This window comes from Arvicanthis niloticus, chromosome 2 (genome assembly GCF_011762505.2).
Source record: "Arvicanthis niloticus isolate mArvNil1 chromosome 2, mArvNil1.pat.X, whole genome shotgun sequence".
NCBI classification, from domain to species: Eukaryota; Metazoa; Chordata; class Mammalia; order Rodentia; family Muridae; genus Arvicanthis; species Arvicanthis niloticus.
In genome coordinates this window covers 6,899,312-6,916,754 of record NC_047659.1, presented here as the reverse complement: position 1 = coordinate 6,916,754, position 17,443 = coordinate 6,899,312, and the positions used below count along the sequence as shown (strand labels likewise).

At 47.2% G+C, this 17,443-nt stretch overlaps 1 protein-coding gene across 15 annotated transcripts in view; it reads right to left on the bottom strand.

Moving 5' to 3' along the window:
• Rapgef1 (Rap guanine nucleotide exchange factor 1) overlaps positions 1-17,443 on the bottom strand; it is a 119,313-nt gene that overhangs the window by 39,442 nt on the left and 62,428 nt on the right. For all 15 annotated transcript variants that reach the window (XM_076928365.1, XM_076928367.1, XM_076928368.1 and 12 more), the window contains 6 exons: positions 15,592-15,770; positions 12,408-12,564; positions 2,922-3,010; positions 2,110-2,262; positions 1,549-1,669; positions 1,022-1,205 (listed from right to left, as the gene is read on the bottom strand). In XM_076928365.1, coding sequence (XP_076784480.1) covers positions 1,022-1,205; positions 1,549-1,669; positions 2,110-2,262; positions 2,922-3,010; positions 12,408-12,564; positions 15,592-15,770 — 883 coding nt within the window. The remainder of the gene's footprint in view (positions 1-1,021; positions 1,206-1,548; positions 1,670-2,109; positions 2,263-2,921; positions 3,011-12,407; positions 12,565-15,591; positions 15,771-17,443) is intronic.

The following is a 17,443-nucleotide window of genomic DNA, read 5'->3' as shown; positions in this document are numbered from 1 at the left end:
ACTGAGCTGCAGCCTCAGCACTTTCCTACACTTTACAACTCGATTTCTTAAAAACAAAAGATACAAGACAAAAGATGGCAAATGATCATGAAAATTAAGACTCAGAGCTGACTGCCACAGTTTACATTTTGATGCATTTTCTTGAAAGTTCTTTTTTTCTCTAGAACCCTATCCCCACTTTTTTGTTTGTTTTTGAGACGTAGTCTCACTGTGTAGTCCTGGCTGGCTTGAAATTCTCTGTACACCATGTTGGCCTGGAACTCATGAGACCTCTTGCCTCTGCCTCCCAAGTGCAGGGCTTACAAGCACGAAAGCTACTCTCTTCTCATCCTTTTCACCTCCCCGAGAAACAGCATGTCCGCAGTCTCAGCGTGTCCATCATCAGCATCCATGAGTGACTTTCACGAGCTCTCGGCTGCTCCATCAGAGCACTGCCTCCTCATCCATCTGACCCCCACTAGTGGCTCCTAATAGTGTCTCCATGTTACCACCAGCCAAGTCTTTGTAGGTTAGCCTTCTTGGACAGGAGCCTTGCTGACAAGCTCTCCTTTGTGCCTAGGACACCTTCTCAGAAGGGAAAAGGATCTAGTTTCTAGGACACAAACAGGTTGGTACCACCAAGCTCCTGCCAAATGGTCCTGCTGACCTTGGTCAGTGGTGCCTGACAAGAATAGAAGGCTGCTCGATGCTTTCAACCTCTGTCAATACCTTCAGGAGCTCACTCCCTCACTCAGAGAAAGCCATATGTGTACATGATGAGTTAGCTGGACTTGCCAGGCTACCTGTAAGGAGATAGCTGCCTGACTATCTGCTCTGTGACTTTACACTGTTACTCCATACACTCGTTCAGACTCTTCCCAAGTAGACACCATCTTCATTTTGTAGATGAGGAGACTGAGGCTGAATTTTAAAGAATTTGACTAATCTAGTTATCTAGTTAATGCCTGGAAATCAGCTGACTCGATCCCAGAATCAAAGGACCCCAGGGAGCTTTGTAGGGAGGAGAGTTGTGAAGGCTTACCTAGTGTTTCACAGCTTGTGTTCCGTGAGCACTGCCCGCTATCCCTGTCTAGGGAGGACAGCTGCTCGTCTGACCGGCTGAGCTTGCCCGTGCTGCTGCAGGGGGACAAGCGAGGAGACTCACCACCGCAGGAGCGGCTGCCTCCTGACAGGCGCCTCTGGGAGTAACATTCAACATCAAAGTCCTTGGGAAGAATGGAAAGGAACTTCAGTCATCCTTGGGAAAGACAGCAGAGATCAGGGACAAGCAACTGGCATGCTCACTTAGCTCAGAGAAAACACTGCCTAGCTCAGAGGCCATCTTTGATGTCAGTGTAGGATCAGGATAAGACAGGAAAAGAACTGGGAGGAATATGGGAGTGCTTCCACAGGGATGCCCTTGGGAGATGCCCATGTCATTGGGGTGGGGGGAGGGATGGCTATGGCTTGCCATCTGGCGAAAGACTACCAGGGGAATCTTCAGCTCTAGTACACAGTCCTCAAACTCCAATCCTATATTCCTCCCCAACAGAACCAGGACTTCATTACCTGCCTATTGATTCCAACAGGCAAACTGGAGCCGCTGGTAGCCCGACTCATGGGGGCCACCACAGCCACTCGGGTAGGCGATGGAGCAGACTGCCTTTTCTTAGGTGGTAATGCTGGTGGACTAGAAGAGACAGAAAATCCAGACAAACTGTACATCACAAACAAGAGTGCTTTAGAATGCTTTTAGGAACAGGACATGCATGAAGCTTTTTTCACACTTATTTTCATACTTTAACTGCCTCCTCTTCTCTTGTCAATCAGTCTACCAAGGCCCAAAGACCAGAACCAAACGAGATTCTTTTCCTTCCATAGTAAATCATGACTGGTTTTACTGGATAGAGATCTAAAGCAAGCTGAAAGAGTGCAGAGCCTGTGCAAGGGCCCACGGCCAGAGCCTGGCCACCTTCAGAGACATTCTTTTTAACAGTGCCAAGGCTCTGGAGCACTTACCCCAGGTACACGGTTATCCTTCTGCTCACTCTACCACCCACTCCCGACATTAGGTCATAAATAGGTAGGCCCTAGGGGAAAAAACATCCCCTCAAAAGAGTTTAGAATTACCTGTTATCAACCACCCGGATGCCAGGTAAAGGAGGTTTGGGGGGTGCAACCTCATCACTGGTGGAGTCTGGGAGCAGTTCAGTGGGTGGGGATACACTTGTCGTCTTGTTCAGAATTTCCATTTCTCGGTCTGTCAGAGGGAGCTCAGGCTGGCTGGAGAAATGGAAAGAACTAGGGATCACACATAGTCAAAGAGTATATGGCTCCTGAGAGTGAGGGGAAGGGTTAAGGGGGTGATGGTCCAAGGAGGAGCCTCATGCACAGTCTTGGGGTTCCCATGAAGTTTCATCACTGACCAGCTACCAGGCTGCTCTAAAATAATGTGTCATATGTTTAACATGGGCCAGTCCTTGAAACTAATGCAAAATAGTACGGTTGTCCATAAGGTCCTCCCTCAGATTACTGAGAAAATACTCTACCACTGGCCTCTGGGTTTGTTCTGTATCAGCATCCCACTGGCTGAACTACTAAAAAAATCCAAGGTCTCCCCAACCTCTCAGGCAAGCCCTTGGGAGTTTGTGGTGCAGTGATGCTGCCTGGGGCAGAACTAGGGGCTGAGAACCACTTCCATTTATACACTCTTACCCAGATGAGCTTGTGAAGTGCAAGGCAACACTTTGAAACTTATGTGGAACACACATTTTAAAGCACCAGGCACTCCTCAGAACTTATCACTGGAAAGGAGACCAGGGCTGCTCACAGCCTCACAAATACTCTCACTGCTTGCCTGGCTCCTTTCTTTGTTAAGCGTGGGCTCAGTTCCAAAGTGTGTGCTTGGTCCCACTGGTACCAAGGAGTCTGCTCAGACTTACCCATCAGGCTTGCTGGCTGGGGAACTGGGCTTCACTGGGCTTGTTGGTGATGGCCGCCCCTGCTTCTCAATGGTTAGCCTCACTAGTTCCTGTGAGGGAGAAGGGGCAGGGGATGACACCAAGTCTCACATTTGTGTCCACACATTTCCTAGGCAGGGTAATCTGTACAGTCCCTAACATGTCCCTTTCTCTCTAAAACTACCATAGCAGCACACTGCAAAGTTTCAACTGCACCGTGTACTCCTCTTGAAAGGGGAAATGGCAAGCTTGGGTGTTTAGATGGACAGACCATTACACACTTGTATTCCTGTGCAGTCTGGGGAGAGTGGTAGACGATTTTGGTTCCCTAAAGCTGTCATGTTAGGCACAATGGTACACTTAGCCATCTGGCTTCTGGCTTTTAGTGTTTTCCCAAAGTGCACTGACTTGTCAAGGCAGAAACTGGATCCCCAGGACTGCTGGGAGCCTTGTCAATAAACTTACAGTGAAGGTCATGTGACCTTCTCAAAGCAGAAAAATGGCTTTGAAAGAAAATGAACAATGGTACTTTGAAAATAGCAGTAAAGAGGGCAGATCAGGGGTGTAGTTTCTCAGCTGGGACATATTTATCCAGTTCCATGACTTTTTTTTTTTTTTTTTTTTTTGAGACATGGTCTCTTTATGTAGAAGTGCTGAGGTTAAAGGCGTGCACAACCACTCCAGAGCACTAATGATTTTTCTCAGGTACACAGTGTGACCATCACCTGGGGTATGAAGTCTACTCTCCCCCCACACCCCTGTTCTTCCCTTCTGCTATCTCAGCACTCTGTACATCCTGTTCTGGACTGCTGTGGGCCTCCAGGATGGGCATGCATGGGCCTTTGGGGACAGGGTCTCTCACTAGCACCTGCAGATCACTGAGTACACGGAGTAGGTGAGGACAGACGACCAGAGCTCTAGGGATCCATCCATCTGTCTCTTGGTTCCCTAGTGCTGGAATTACAATTATGGCCACCACACCTGGCTTTTTTTGTGCATTGTGAGGACTGAACTCTGGTCATGACTGTGTGGGAAGTACTTTACAGAATGCACGTGTAGTCCTTAACACAACTTTAGAACAGAAATTTTGTACCTATGCAGTTCCCTCCCTCTCCTGCTGCAACTACCACTCTCTTCTTGGCCACCCCCACCTGCCTCTTTTTTTTTTTTTTTTTTTACTGCTGAGCAGTGTTCTGGTATATTGCCTGACACAATATCCTCACTGCTCTCTGCTGACGGCTGCTAGTGATAGCCTGTGTGCACAAGGGAAGAGCACATATTACCCCTGAGGATGCAGAGCTGGGTACCTAACCATGTCTCCCTGACCAGGGGCTAAGAACTAGCATTTCCCAAAGCAGTTTCTTTTGACAACATAAGAACTATGAAAAGCCGGGCAGTAGTGGCACATGCCTTTAATCCTAGCACTTGGGAGGCAGAGGCAGGTGGATTTCTGAGTTTGAGGCCAGCCTGGTCTACAAAGTGAGTTCCAGGACAGCCAGGGCTACACAGAGAAACCCTGTCTGGAAAAAACAAAAAAACAAAAACAAAAAACAAAACAAACAAAACAAACCAACCCCCCCCCAAACAACCTCCCCCAAAAAAAACCTATGAAAAAAGATAAACATACAAAAAGAAATATTTAGAGCTTCTCAAGTTTGATGGCAACAAAATAAAAATTGCAGACACAGGGTGGGGTGGGGCAGGATGGGATCAGAGAGAATGGGGCATCACTCTGGGCAGCAGGGATGGTCCAGTGGATGACCTACTGGCATGTATCAAAAGCCTCAAATATCTGTTAGGAGGATTCTGTCTGAGGAAAATGTCATGGACATATGCAAAAGCTCAGCTCTGGAGGATGTCACCAGAGGTAGAATGAGGCTGTTTAATAGCCTATAGGTAAAGACTCACAGAGTACCAAGTATGCAGATGTGTTAGACTCATCAGGGGCTATTCTGAAGTCAGCAAGAATAATGTCACAGCAGAACACAGGTCACAGCAACAGCATGGAAAGATGGTGGAATACCAGGAACACTGGGTGCAGAAAAGCCCAACCTGCTTTGCTGGGGTACACTATAAATTTTGGAAACAAGATTAAAAACTCTTTTTGTGTGTGTGTGTGTGTTAATTTATTGTTTTAGTTTTCAAAAATGAACATAGATTAATGTTAAGAAAACTATCTCCCCTACACCATGAGAGGGATATCCACGAAACCAGCTCCAGACTCACCCCATTCTGTTCTTGGAGCCATGTGGAAAGTAAGATCCTTGGGAGCCTGAGGCTAGCCCAGGAAAGGGGCCTTCTGCTTGTTGCCACAACTCAGAAGTATTAGAGGGATGCAAAGGGGAAGCAGCTGGAGGCAGGCTGCTCCCTACTCTGCCTGGAGGAATGTGCAGGGGTGCCCCATAGCCTGGGCTGGGATCAAAGTGTCAGTCCCAAGTAACTCGAAGCCTTGAATTCTCCGGCTTTCTACCTCAGCATCATGAGTGCCGCCAGGTTAAGCCGAACTTACTCCAGCAAGCTGGATAAAGGAATGCAGAGAAGTCTGCACATTTATCTGCTGACACAGAACAAATTCCAGTTCCTCCTGACATGGGAGCAGGCAGGGATGCTGTCCTCTTAGAATGGCAGCTGTGACCTCAACTAATGAACAACGGATGGCTAGGGAATCCTAGGATGACAAGCACACACTTGCAACTGTGCCCTGAAATTCCAAGACTACATTATGACTCAGTGGAGGCTGGGAAAGGGGCGGGCAGCTTTTCTTTCTGCCAACCTTCCTGCCCAAACAGAAGGGCTTTGGTCTCAACTTGTCTTAATGATCACACATAGAAGGCTCCAGAAACCTCTTCCATCTAGGTACTTCCAATACACTGGTCTCACTGAGTGCGTACCACCTGTGAATAAGCAGGGCTCAATACCTTGTGAAAATTCAAATCTCTTTTCAAAGACAGACAGTCTTTTAAATTAATTGTTAGAGGGCAATTAGAAAAGATAGTTTTGGACTCTTCTGCCAACAGCTATACATAAGACTAACATTCAGTTCATTGAAAATCAGTTTTCAGAAGTCAAAACCACATCTGGAGAAGATTTTCCTAAGAACATGAACCTATGTTCCAATGCTCATTGTGTTCACATTGACCACAACAATTCAACACACAGCTCTGAATTTGAATGTCTTGGATCCTGCTTCCTCTCCACTTTCTCCTGGAATGATACAAAGACCTGCCTGGCAGAGGGGTCCGCACTGCTATGATAGTCCTGGCACAAAGAACCCCAAAGAAAGCATGGTAGCCAGTGTTCCCTAGGTTCTCACAGTGAGAACCACTCCTCTGGGAATACCACAGCTACAGCCCAGACCGTCTATTACCCCCTTACTCTCTGAAACCTATTCTTTGGGTGCAGTGCCAGGGCATAGGAAGTCTGCAATTACACACCAAGGCTCAGTGCCACCCTCTAGTTCTTCTCATACTTTGGAAGAGGGTCAGGTCTGGTCTGACACGTGAAGAACACACTGGTTCATGGGGACTGGAGTAGTAGATTCCTGTGACAGGAGCTACAGGACATGATCACAGGAGTGTCCAGCCCCAGAGTGACTTCGTTGTTTTGCTTTGTGTTTTTGAGACAAGGTCTCTCTATGTAGTCTTGGCTGTCCTAGACCTTTTTATGTAGACCAGGCTGGCTTCCAACTCAGAGATCCTCCTGCCTCTGCCATCATACCCAGCCCACAGAGTGACTTGTAATGGAGTCAGCAAGGGACTTTCTCTGCCCACACCTAAAGTGGCAGTGAGAAGTGGCAAGCGGAGGAATGCTCTTAGTTGCACACACAGCTAAGCAGCACAAGGCCTGACACACTCAGTACAGATGGAGATAGGTAACAACTGCTTGAAGAACAACTGGCATTCCTCACACAGGCCTGAAACAGAGGTCTTCAGGTAACTGGGATGGCTGGGAAACAGTGCCAGCTAGGAAACTGTATAACTTCTTTTTTAAGACAGGTTTTCTCTGTGCCCTGGATGTCCTGGAACTCACTCTGTAGACCAGGCTGGCTCCAAACTCAGAGATCCACCTGCCTTGGCCTCTTGAATGCTGGGATTAAAGGTGTGTGCCACTACCACCTGGCCTGAGCTACATAACAATTTAAAACTAGAAACACAAGGCAGAGGATGCTAGGAAACACTCCTAATTTTGAAAACTGTATATATAAGGAAGTGACAAGCTTTGCATACCAATCACAAGGGGGAAGTTTCTCTTTCAGATTCATTCTGGTTATTGATGGAAAACTGGCAGAAGAAATCTTATATGTCATAGTTTGAATGCTCGGGCACAGTGGTCACAACTAACAATAGTACCTCCATCAAGGGCACCTTTAAGCCGGGCGGTGGTGGCGCACGCCTTTAATCCCAGCCCTTGGGAGGCAGAGGCAGGTGGATCTCTGAGTCTGAGGCCAGCCTGGTCTACAGAGCGAGTTCCAGGACAGTCAGGGCTACAGAGAAACCCTGTCTCGAAAAACAAAAAAACAAAAAAACAAAACAAAACAAACAAAAAAAAAAAAGGGCACCTTTCTTGGAAGCACAGTGCTATCTAGAAACTGCTCTTCTTCACTAAGAAACTGATTGGGTTCTGGCCTCAAGCTTTACAGGAATCCAAGGGGCAGAGGGACACATTAAGCAGCACCACAGGGTGCCTTTGACTAACTGTACATTGCTAACTTTCAGAAGCAATAACTCTAAAATAAATTCTCTAAGCTTTAAATGAACAAAATTCAGCTGGAGAGATACTCAGCAGTTAAGAGCACGGTTGCTCTTGTAGAGGATGCAGGTCTGGTTTCCAGCACCTACACAGGGCAGTTTACAACCTGCCTGTTAACTCTGACTCCAGGGGATCTGATGACTCCTCTGGCCCCTGTAGGCACTGCACACATGTGGCACACATATAGACAAGAAGGCACACACATATAAATATAAATATAAATATAAATATAAATAAAATCTTAAATAAACCAAAGCCCCAAAGTTTCAAGGAGGAGGAGGAGGAAGAAGAGGAAGAAGAGGAAGAAGAGAAGACAACAACATCCATCTGCTGCCACTGCTGCCCACAGAGATGATGCTATCTATCCACTGGCTCTGTCTGGGATCTGGATTTTTAAAAAAAGTAAACCTTCTAAAAATAGTAAACCATAGGCTGGAGAGATGGCTCAGTGGTTAAGAGCACTGACTGCTCTTCCAGAGGTCCTGAGTTCAATTCCCAGCAACCACATGGTGGCTCACAACCATCTGTAATGGGATCCGATGCCCTTTTCTGGTGTGTCTGAAGACAGCTACAGTATATTCATATACATAAATACATACATACATACAAAAAAAAAAAACTTTAAAAAAAATAGTAAGCCACACCCTGAAGGCCAAAACTAGCTGAGGACTTGTTTTTAGAATGGTCTCAAGTTAGGGCTGGCTCAAACAATAAGAAACCAAACAAGGACTGTGCAATAGGATGTGTGCCTGGAAAGGCTTGGAAGACTTGTTCCTGGTTCTTATAGGACAAGCTCACCCTGCTCCAGTGGGCATGTGGAGGTTCCAGGAAGGAGGTGTTACTTAGGATTTGCACCCTGCAATATGGGGAGCCAGTGAGTGAGGAGAGGAAATCACAATGACCATGCATGAACATGGGTGGCCTGGTGAGACCTGATGCAACTCTGGCCAATAAAATGCAAGAAAAATTCTGTGAGGGGCTCTAAGAAGCCTCCTTCAAAGGAGAAGGTAACTTTGCACCTCTTCTTCCTTGTCTGAATGTAGCCATGGTAACTGGAGAGGAAGCAGCTATTGTGCATGATTGAGTAGAATCTGTGTGTTATTGACAGTAGAAAAGGGAGTTAGAAGCATCCTTAGAAAACCTCTGAGCCTGCTATGCAAGTGCAGTTCTGGAGGTGATGGTCAAGTGACAAAGCTGTGGGATTCCCCAAGGCGTTCAGTGGAAGAAAGCATTCCAAGTTTTTTCTGGGTGTGTCTGTGTAAATGTCCAGATGCCCATGGAGGTCAAGAAACTGGAGTTCTACATGAGCCACCTAATACAGACACTGGAGAGCAGAACATGGATCCTCTAGAAGAACAGGGAGTACTCTTAGCCACTGAATATTCTTAATCTATTATTAGTATCCTAGCCCATATTATTATTTTAAATGATAATATTTTAGTCTGTATGAGTGGCTGGAGGCTGGGGATACAAAGGCCTGTTTTTCACATTTCTGAAGGCAAAAGGTGCCATGTCTGATGTCAGAGGAGAAGTCAGCACAGTACAGAAGATCTGAAACTTGTGAGTTGCCCTCTTAGAGGGAGACACAATTCTCACCGAGGACGTAAATGTGAGCTACCCTAGTGAAAGGTGACCAGTGTTCACCCTGCCTGTTAGCCACCCAGCACTTGCCAGTACTCCAAAGACACAACTTACCTCTCTTCACACACTCAGGATATTTAAGAACTTAAAAGAATCTCAGAGGAGTCACTTGTCTGAGGTTACAGAGCTCACAAGCGGCAATTATGTGAAGATTTACAAGGCAGATGACAGTGTTCAGAACAATACCAAAACCATCTGCCTTTCAGACAAGTTTTCAGTCTTACCCCAACCCCACCCCAAACAATTCCATTTAACAACTGAATGAGCTCCTGAGGGTTGGTGACTCACTCTGAAGGAATGCGCCCTTTCTCTTCCAACTGGGATGAAGACAACCAGCTAAAGCACTTGTGCTTGCACACTCCTGGCTCTCCAGTTGAGAGGGCTTGATCACACACCAGGACACAGGCTTATGAGGTGTCCGTGTTAGAAGTATGAATGAGAAGGATCCTTTGGGTTGAATTTCCTAGGACTGGGCAGCAGAGGGTGACTAAGTTCGGAGGCCCAGCAGGCATGCATGAGAATCATGAGCTTGCCACTGAACCTTGGTTGGCCCACCCGTGAAGGTGTCTGCCTCAGTCAGAGGGCTGTTGCAAGTACAAAGTTGGCCAGTGTAAAAGAGCATCCATTAATTGTTTGCTATTATTACTATAAGGTACTAACTATAAACACCCATGCTGACCAATCTCATTCCTTATTACTATAAGGTACTAACTATAAACACCCATGCTGACCAATCTCATTCCTTTACTAACACCCTCTAGAAGAAGCTTCTAGTAACACATGCCAGCTGACTAGACTCCTCCTGGGATGTTTCTCTGATTTCCCTGTTCCTGCATTGGCACAAACACTCCTTGCTGTGGCAAGTGGCATCCTTTTATGTAACCTGAGGCTCCCCAAGGCCAGGTCTGTGCCTGTCTTCACCTCTGTGTGTACTCATGTTACAGTGCCCCACAGAACACAGAACTCCTTACCTACTGAAATATCTGTATGTGTGCTAGTGTGCTTGTGCATGCGTGCACGCTCACGTGCATGGTCATGTGTGTGCAGGTCAGAGGACAACTTTTCAGAGTCTGTTTTCTCCAAGACAGAGTTGCTGTTACTTCTGCCCCAGGATTATCTGGCTTTGCCTTCCACAATGCTGAACCTTCTCCTTACACTGTTCTGGCTAAATTATTTAAAAAAAAAAAAAAAAAAAAAAAAAAAAAAGAAACCTATAAAGTTATTTTCTCTCAGGCACTGGCATGTTCAAGTTCTAGAGCTGTGTGTATGTGCGCTCATCCCCCAGGGGCACACTGAGAAATCAGCAATTTTTCATTCAACAAAGTACAGCCAACCAGTACAGCCCTGCTTTCAGGAGTCCATAAGGAGCATGGACTCTGGAGTCCTGGAGCTTCTGTGGAAACCTGGTCTCATGTTTCAGCTGTTTTCACTTAGGACATTTCATCAAGCTCAACTTGATAGAAGAAAACCTAAACAATGTCATCTGGAAAATCATTTTGATTTCCACAAGCCAGGACAAGAGCAGCAGAAGTAGGTAAGTAGGCCCAAAGCATGGGAAGGTCATGTCTCAGTGCCCAGCCAGAGAGGGCGTGGGAAGAACTGAGGGGATAAACTGACTGCACCCCAAATGCTACAGAGACTGCGGTCAACACCCACAGCCTCTTAACACTGACGGTCAACAGTCTGACTACTCTATGGTAAGAGAGCGTGGGAGCAGTCAGTGGAGAGCCTTGTAGCTTGTTGTCAGATCTCCTTCTCAAAGTTCCCTGTAGACACAGCAGCACATTGCCTCTACTTTAAAGGTGCTGGGGCTTTCTTTGGCTAACAGCCCATTTGAGAGTGATTTCTCTCACCAAGCAATGCCTCCTTGGCCTTCTGTCTGTAATTAAAACTCTTAGCTCTGTTTTCCAGAGCTTCTAAAGAATACTACACCAAGAGGCATGTTTCAGGAACATGGCTGAGTAGGGAAGTTTTCCTGACGTAGGCTAACTAGTATGGTTATGATTTTGGATTGAGGGTCTATAAAAGGGACACAGCTTTTCCAAGCCACATCTATCAAGCAGCATCTAGCAGCACATAATGAAAATGAGCAGTGTGAATGCCTATGGCTAAGTGTATCCCAGTACTGTTCTACAGCATGCCGCACTGACTGATCTAACCCTGCAATGCCACCACACAGGGCCCTATTATCACCCTTGCTTCTGGATATGTTCATGGGCATCATCAAGATGAACTAAGCTAGTAAACTGTCCAAGCCCACAGACTACTTAGTGATGAATTTAGGATTTAAAGCATTCCACCTGCCTAATAAGGCCTCTTAGAACAGTGAGCGCCTCCTGTCTGCTGCAAGGCCCTTGTCATTTCGTGCCCTCCACTCAGCTTTGCTTCATCTACTGGGATTGATATTTATTTATTTATTTATTTATTTATTTATTTATTTATTTATTGGTTTTTCAAGACAGGGTTTCTCTGTGTAGTCCTGGCTGTCCTGGAACTCAGAAATCCGCCTGCCTCTGCCTCCCAAGTGCTAGGATTAAAGGCGTGCACCACCACCGCCCCACCATCGCCCCACCATCGCCCGGTGGGATTGATATTCTTACTCTGGCTTCTGGGCCCAACTCCAGGCCCTTTATAGTCTTTGCTTCCCCCTCCAACTGTGACTCCTAATCTTCTCTGAGGCTTTTTGCAATGGGCTGGATAGAAAACATATTGATCACATCACAGAGATCAAGCACATTCAGCTTCACCCACCTCTGCCCTGCTTTCTACCAGGAATTCTACATGTTCATATAACATGAAAAGACAGTGGTCGATATACTGGGGCTTTTGCTAAAAGCACCATCACATCAAGCTGGTGCACATTCTCCGCCGCACCTGGGACATAGAGCCCACAGAGGACTGAATGCCAGATGCAGGAAGGGCTGAGGGCCTCTGAGAGTGAAGTAGTGACTGGACAAAACTAGAGCTGGCCTACACCACAGCTTTTGGAACACATCCACCCTGTGTATGGTCTAAAATCAAGTTCTTCGCTTCCTTCGGCTGGCTGCCTGATCAGGAGCGCCTGGAACCTGCCCTTACCTTCACTCCATCCAGCACAGCTTTGATGACGCCCTTCACGGTTGTCACCATCTCCTTGTCTTCCGAGTTCACACCCTCCAGCATCACCTGGTCAGACCATCTGATAAGGTTGGCAAGGCTCTGGTACACTCGGCTGTAGCAGGAGGAGAGGGCTGAGCTATGGGGAGGAAGGTTTTAAAAGAACATGAAAGATCAACCTGAATCATGACCCTCAGACCTAGAGCGCACTCAGGCAAGGCTAGCCAGCATCTTAAGTGTCCAGGGAACTTTTTTTTTTTTTTTTTTTTAAATAAAATCCATGTTTTGTTTTGATTTGTTTTGTTTTTGAGACAGGGTTATACTCTGTAGCCAAGACTAGCCTTGACTTCTTAATTCTTCTGCCTCAGCCTCCTGGGTATGAGATGACAGGTAAGTGCTACCATGCCCCAGTTCATCTGCATTTAAAAAAAAACAAAAAACCTTTTTTTCCATTATATTTAGGTTGTGCGTACGTGTGTGTGTGTGTGTGTGTGTGTGTGTGTGTGTGTGTATCAGAGGAAGAACTCCTGGTGTTCTGTTCTACCACTCTCTCCCTTATTTTTCTGAGAGTTTCTTAGTGACACTGCAGCGAGGCTGGTGGCCAATGAGCCCCAGTGATCCTGGACTTGTGTAGATGCTAGGATTTGAACTCAGATCCTCATGATTGCCTGGTGGGCGCTATTACCCTTGGAGACATCTTATTGGCTCCCACTACACACACACACACACACACACACACACACACACACACACACATTTTTTTCCCTCAAATTTATCATAAAAATTTTTATTCCAATAGTTTCTTCAAATGTCACATTCTTCTACAACATCCTGAGAACATCTCTTTCCTCATTTCAGTTGCAAACTACTTGTCGGGGTAGAGCTTTGTGTGTTTCCTGTTTTGACAGTCATTTGATGGACCAGAGTCAACAGGTGTGAGGGATTCTGGTGTTGGGACCACGGCTACCCAGGCACTGTGAGAGCTGTCTGTGGTGTAACAGACCTTCCTTACCCTTGCTCAGCTTCATCATCCTCAGTGAGGCAGCTGTGGCTAGGTAGAGAGGATTTCAAAGACTGCATCAGAGGCGAGTGTCCTGCCGTGTGGAGAGTGCGTGCTCACATGTGTGTGTGTACAGCAGCAGCCTCCACTCATACCATGAGGACAACACACAAAACACAAGTCCTTGGTATCTGGGACCATTAGTGAGGTATAGTAGCAGCCCAAGCCCACAATTCTTACAGATTCCATACACTTTTTTAAAGAAACCAATTAAGATTTTTAAGATAGGGTCTCACTATGTAGCCTTGGCTAACCTGGAAATGACTAGACCTTGGCCTTATAGAAATCTGATTGCCTCTGCCTCCGAGAGCTGGGATCATATATGCCACCTTGCCCTGACCCTAAACATGAGTTTTCTTAAGGAAACTTAAGAAAGGGTTACTGTTCTCATTTCAAACTTTGTACACTGTAACAGAGGAGCAAAAACAATCACTCCATCACTATTGAAGCACTTAGAAACCAATTTAGAGAGCCCTTAGGGTACAAGTTAGAGAGAACAACACAATATTCTAAGACTTGACTAATGTGGGTTCTAACACTAAAGGTCTTTAGGCACTTTACCAATGACACTTATCAAGTGCAACAGCATGGGAAGGGAGCTGATCTTTCTGCCAGCCATGGCTACACTCTGCACGCACCAAAGAACAGTCAAGTCAGTAAAAAGGAAAGCAAACCCCTCCCGTCCCTGACAATGAACAGAACTGCCCAAGATGCTTGAGGATGGTGTCAAGGCCTCACAGGAATGAGGGGCCTTCCCCCACAGGAAGGGGTTGACCCAGTCCTGTAGCCTGTCTGGCAGCTGAGGTGCCTCTGGGGGCATGCCTGATACTAGCCTTAGGTTCTCTGAGTTCTTTGTTCTCCTACTCCCTGCCAATCTAGCTGCTTCCCCAGCATCCTCTATGTCTTCTCAGGGAAGCAGGACAGGACCACTGCAGCTCTCTTGCTGCCTTCTTTAATGTGTACCACATAATCACCACATCATCATGTGTTACGGAGCTCAACCTTAACTTGATTTTAACTCTTTCCTTGTGGGGGGCATCACATGAGGACACAGGAATGATAGCACTTAGAGTTAGCCATCTATCTATACATCTGATGGTCTAATGTCAGTCTCTCTCTCTCTCTCTCTCTCTCTCTCTCTCTCTCTCTCTCTCTCTCTCTCTCTCTCTTTGTTTTTTCGAGACAGGGTTTCTCTGTATATCTCTGGCTGTCCTGGAATTCACTCTGTAGACCAGGCTGGCCTCAAACTCAGAAATCCGCCTACCTCTGCTTCCCAAGTGCTGGGATTAAAGGCGTGCGCCACCACCGCCCGGCAGAGACTCATTTTCTTAAAGGAGACCTGAGCCTGCCACAGGGAGAGCCATGGTACAGAGAGCAGCACAGTGAGCCAAAGGCCACAATCCCCAGGGGTTAGCCAGCAGAAGCTGGAGTGAAAGTCCTAGGCATAACATTTCTTGGGAATAAAGACACAGAGTTTGCTATCTCTCTCAGAAGAAAATTGTGAACTTCATTGCCAAGTTCAGAAAATCATTCATAAAAGCTCAGTCTCATGGAGTTAAATGGACACACAGAGATGCACCGATTATGAATGGGTACCACGGGCAAAACCCTAGACCTGGCAGTCTCTTCAGAAAAGTTTCTTCAAGCTTGGGGATTGCATCTAGCATGGCTTTCCTTGAGATACTTAGTAATAAATGTGGGGCGAGCTAACCTGTAGGAAGAAAACACTCTAGCAATCAAAGGCTGCCTGGAGGTCTTGGCCTGGCAGAGGCAAGGGTGACAGACACTATCCTTGTTTTATCAGATGATAATCCCAACAGCTGAGGACTTGAACAACAGGACTGAAGTTCATGGTAAGTGACATGGAGGCTCTGCAAATACATCCGACCCAAGGTGGTCAGCGCTACTGAGCTCATGCACAGGATAAAGCCACGGCTCAGAGGGTGCTGGCATCAGCTAGGAGGTGGCGTCAGCCAGCACACAGGCCTCTGGAGGAGGAACTGCCTCAAAGCTGAGAAGTGGGGACTCCTTTCTCAAATGTCCCAAACTAAGGTGCCTCTCAGCCTCCCACAGCTGCCACAGCTAGGGGCCCTCTGGGGAACTCACCTGTGCTGGATCTGGGGATCAGTCTGCACCAGGGGCAGGATGGCCTCCAGCACCTTGGTGGCTGACCCCGGGAGCATCTCCAGGACCTTCTTATCAATGGCCATTTTGTCCACAATGGTCTTAAAGTAGCGCAAGGCACTGACAACCTCCTTCTCTTTCTCCTCCAGCCAGCACAGGTTCTGAAAGGGAATGCCACATTTAAGGAATGAGAGGAGATTAAAGGGAACCATTCTGAAAACAGTGGAATCTATAGACTAGCGCGACACTCCTGCAAGTGGAAAACGCTCTGGCAGCAGAGACCAAGCCAGATGGCTTCTCTAAGGACTGTGATCAGGACACAGAGATAAACAGGAAGAAAGACAGGCGTAGGACTGGAAGGGTCATTTGGAGACTTGAGGATTCCCTTCCCACACTCTGAGATCCTGAAAATATTCTTCTCTGTTCTGACTGGCTACCTGAGATAGCCCTTCCATCTCCCACTGTGCAGTGAGGTCTCAGTGAGGGCACAGGAGCAATAGTTATGCCGCAGGTCACACACATTCAGCAGAGGATTTGAGGAACTGGTAGTATCACAGCCCATCCACCTAGATCCCCACATAGACTTATTCAAACCCGTAGTCCCTTTCCATTACCCAACTTCCAAGAACACTAATGTCAGTGCTGGAAGGAGGAGCCAAGGAAGCCAGAGCCAATGTTAGTGACTCAGTGACTGCTGCTGCTACAGCTGCTAATAGCACTTGGGGAAAAGGAAAGCCATCTGAAGGAAAAAAAAGGAAAAAAAAAAGCCAGTGTCCAACTTTCGAGAACTATTCCTAACCCCACACTCTTTCCTACTCGACTGTGGGTAGCCTAGAACCACACCTAGCGGGGGGCAGGCATACAGCTCTAGTCTCCTTTCCTCAGCCTCCCTTCTCCAGTGGCCCAGATCCCAGACACTGAGAGTCATCTCAAGTGGATAGTTCCACAAATAGACAGCCCATAGAAGGAGTGAGAGGGCTCCCTAAGGTCCAGAGTGTGAATAACAGCAACTGAGGGCAAGAGACTTAAGCAATAATCTATAAATACATGAGTGGCAGAAATATTATAAAAAGTAACTATTCTTTTGAATACTAAATCTCCCCCATCTCCAGAGAATGTCAGGGAATATAATTTAAAACTTTAAAACTCCAATATGGGAGGCTATTTCATAGGAACAGCCCGCCCCCCCAATTCTATATATATGTGGATGGAATCAAGTAAACGGAACTTCAGCCAGATAACTGCCAAGGCCTGGTGTGGCTTCCTGGAGTGTTCTGCAGACCACCAGGACCATTCAGCCTTCCTTGAGCTGTTTTCCCATCTCTACCTGAAGCATTCATTTCTTATTTATCTCCAAGAGGCTGAGCACTGGTTTCTCTACTGCCTGGATAAGAGTGTTCAGCTTCACCACACCCCCCCAGCCATGGCTGGGCCAGCCTGAGTAATCAGGCCACACAGGTGGCACTGACAGCATGCAAAGCAGGCTACAGGAAGAGAAGGGGGAGGGGGGAGGAGGGGGAGGAGGGGAAGAAGGGGAAGGAGGGGGAGGAGGGGAAGGAGGGGAAGGAGGGGGAGGAGGGGGAGGAGGGGAAGGAGGGGAAGGAGGGGAAGGAGGGGAAGGAGGGGAGGGGGGGAGGAGGGGGGAGAAGGGAAGGAGGGGCTGGAGGGGAAGGGGGGAAGGAGGGAGAGGAGGGGAAGGAAGGGAAGGAGGGGAGGAGGGGAAGGGGGGAAGGAGGGGGAGGAGAAAGGACAGGGTTGTCTTGGCACATCACAACCTGCTGGAAGGCAAGAGCGATAAACTTGCTGGGGAAACAGGAAGTATTTAAAGGAAACA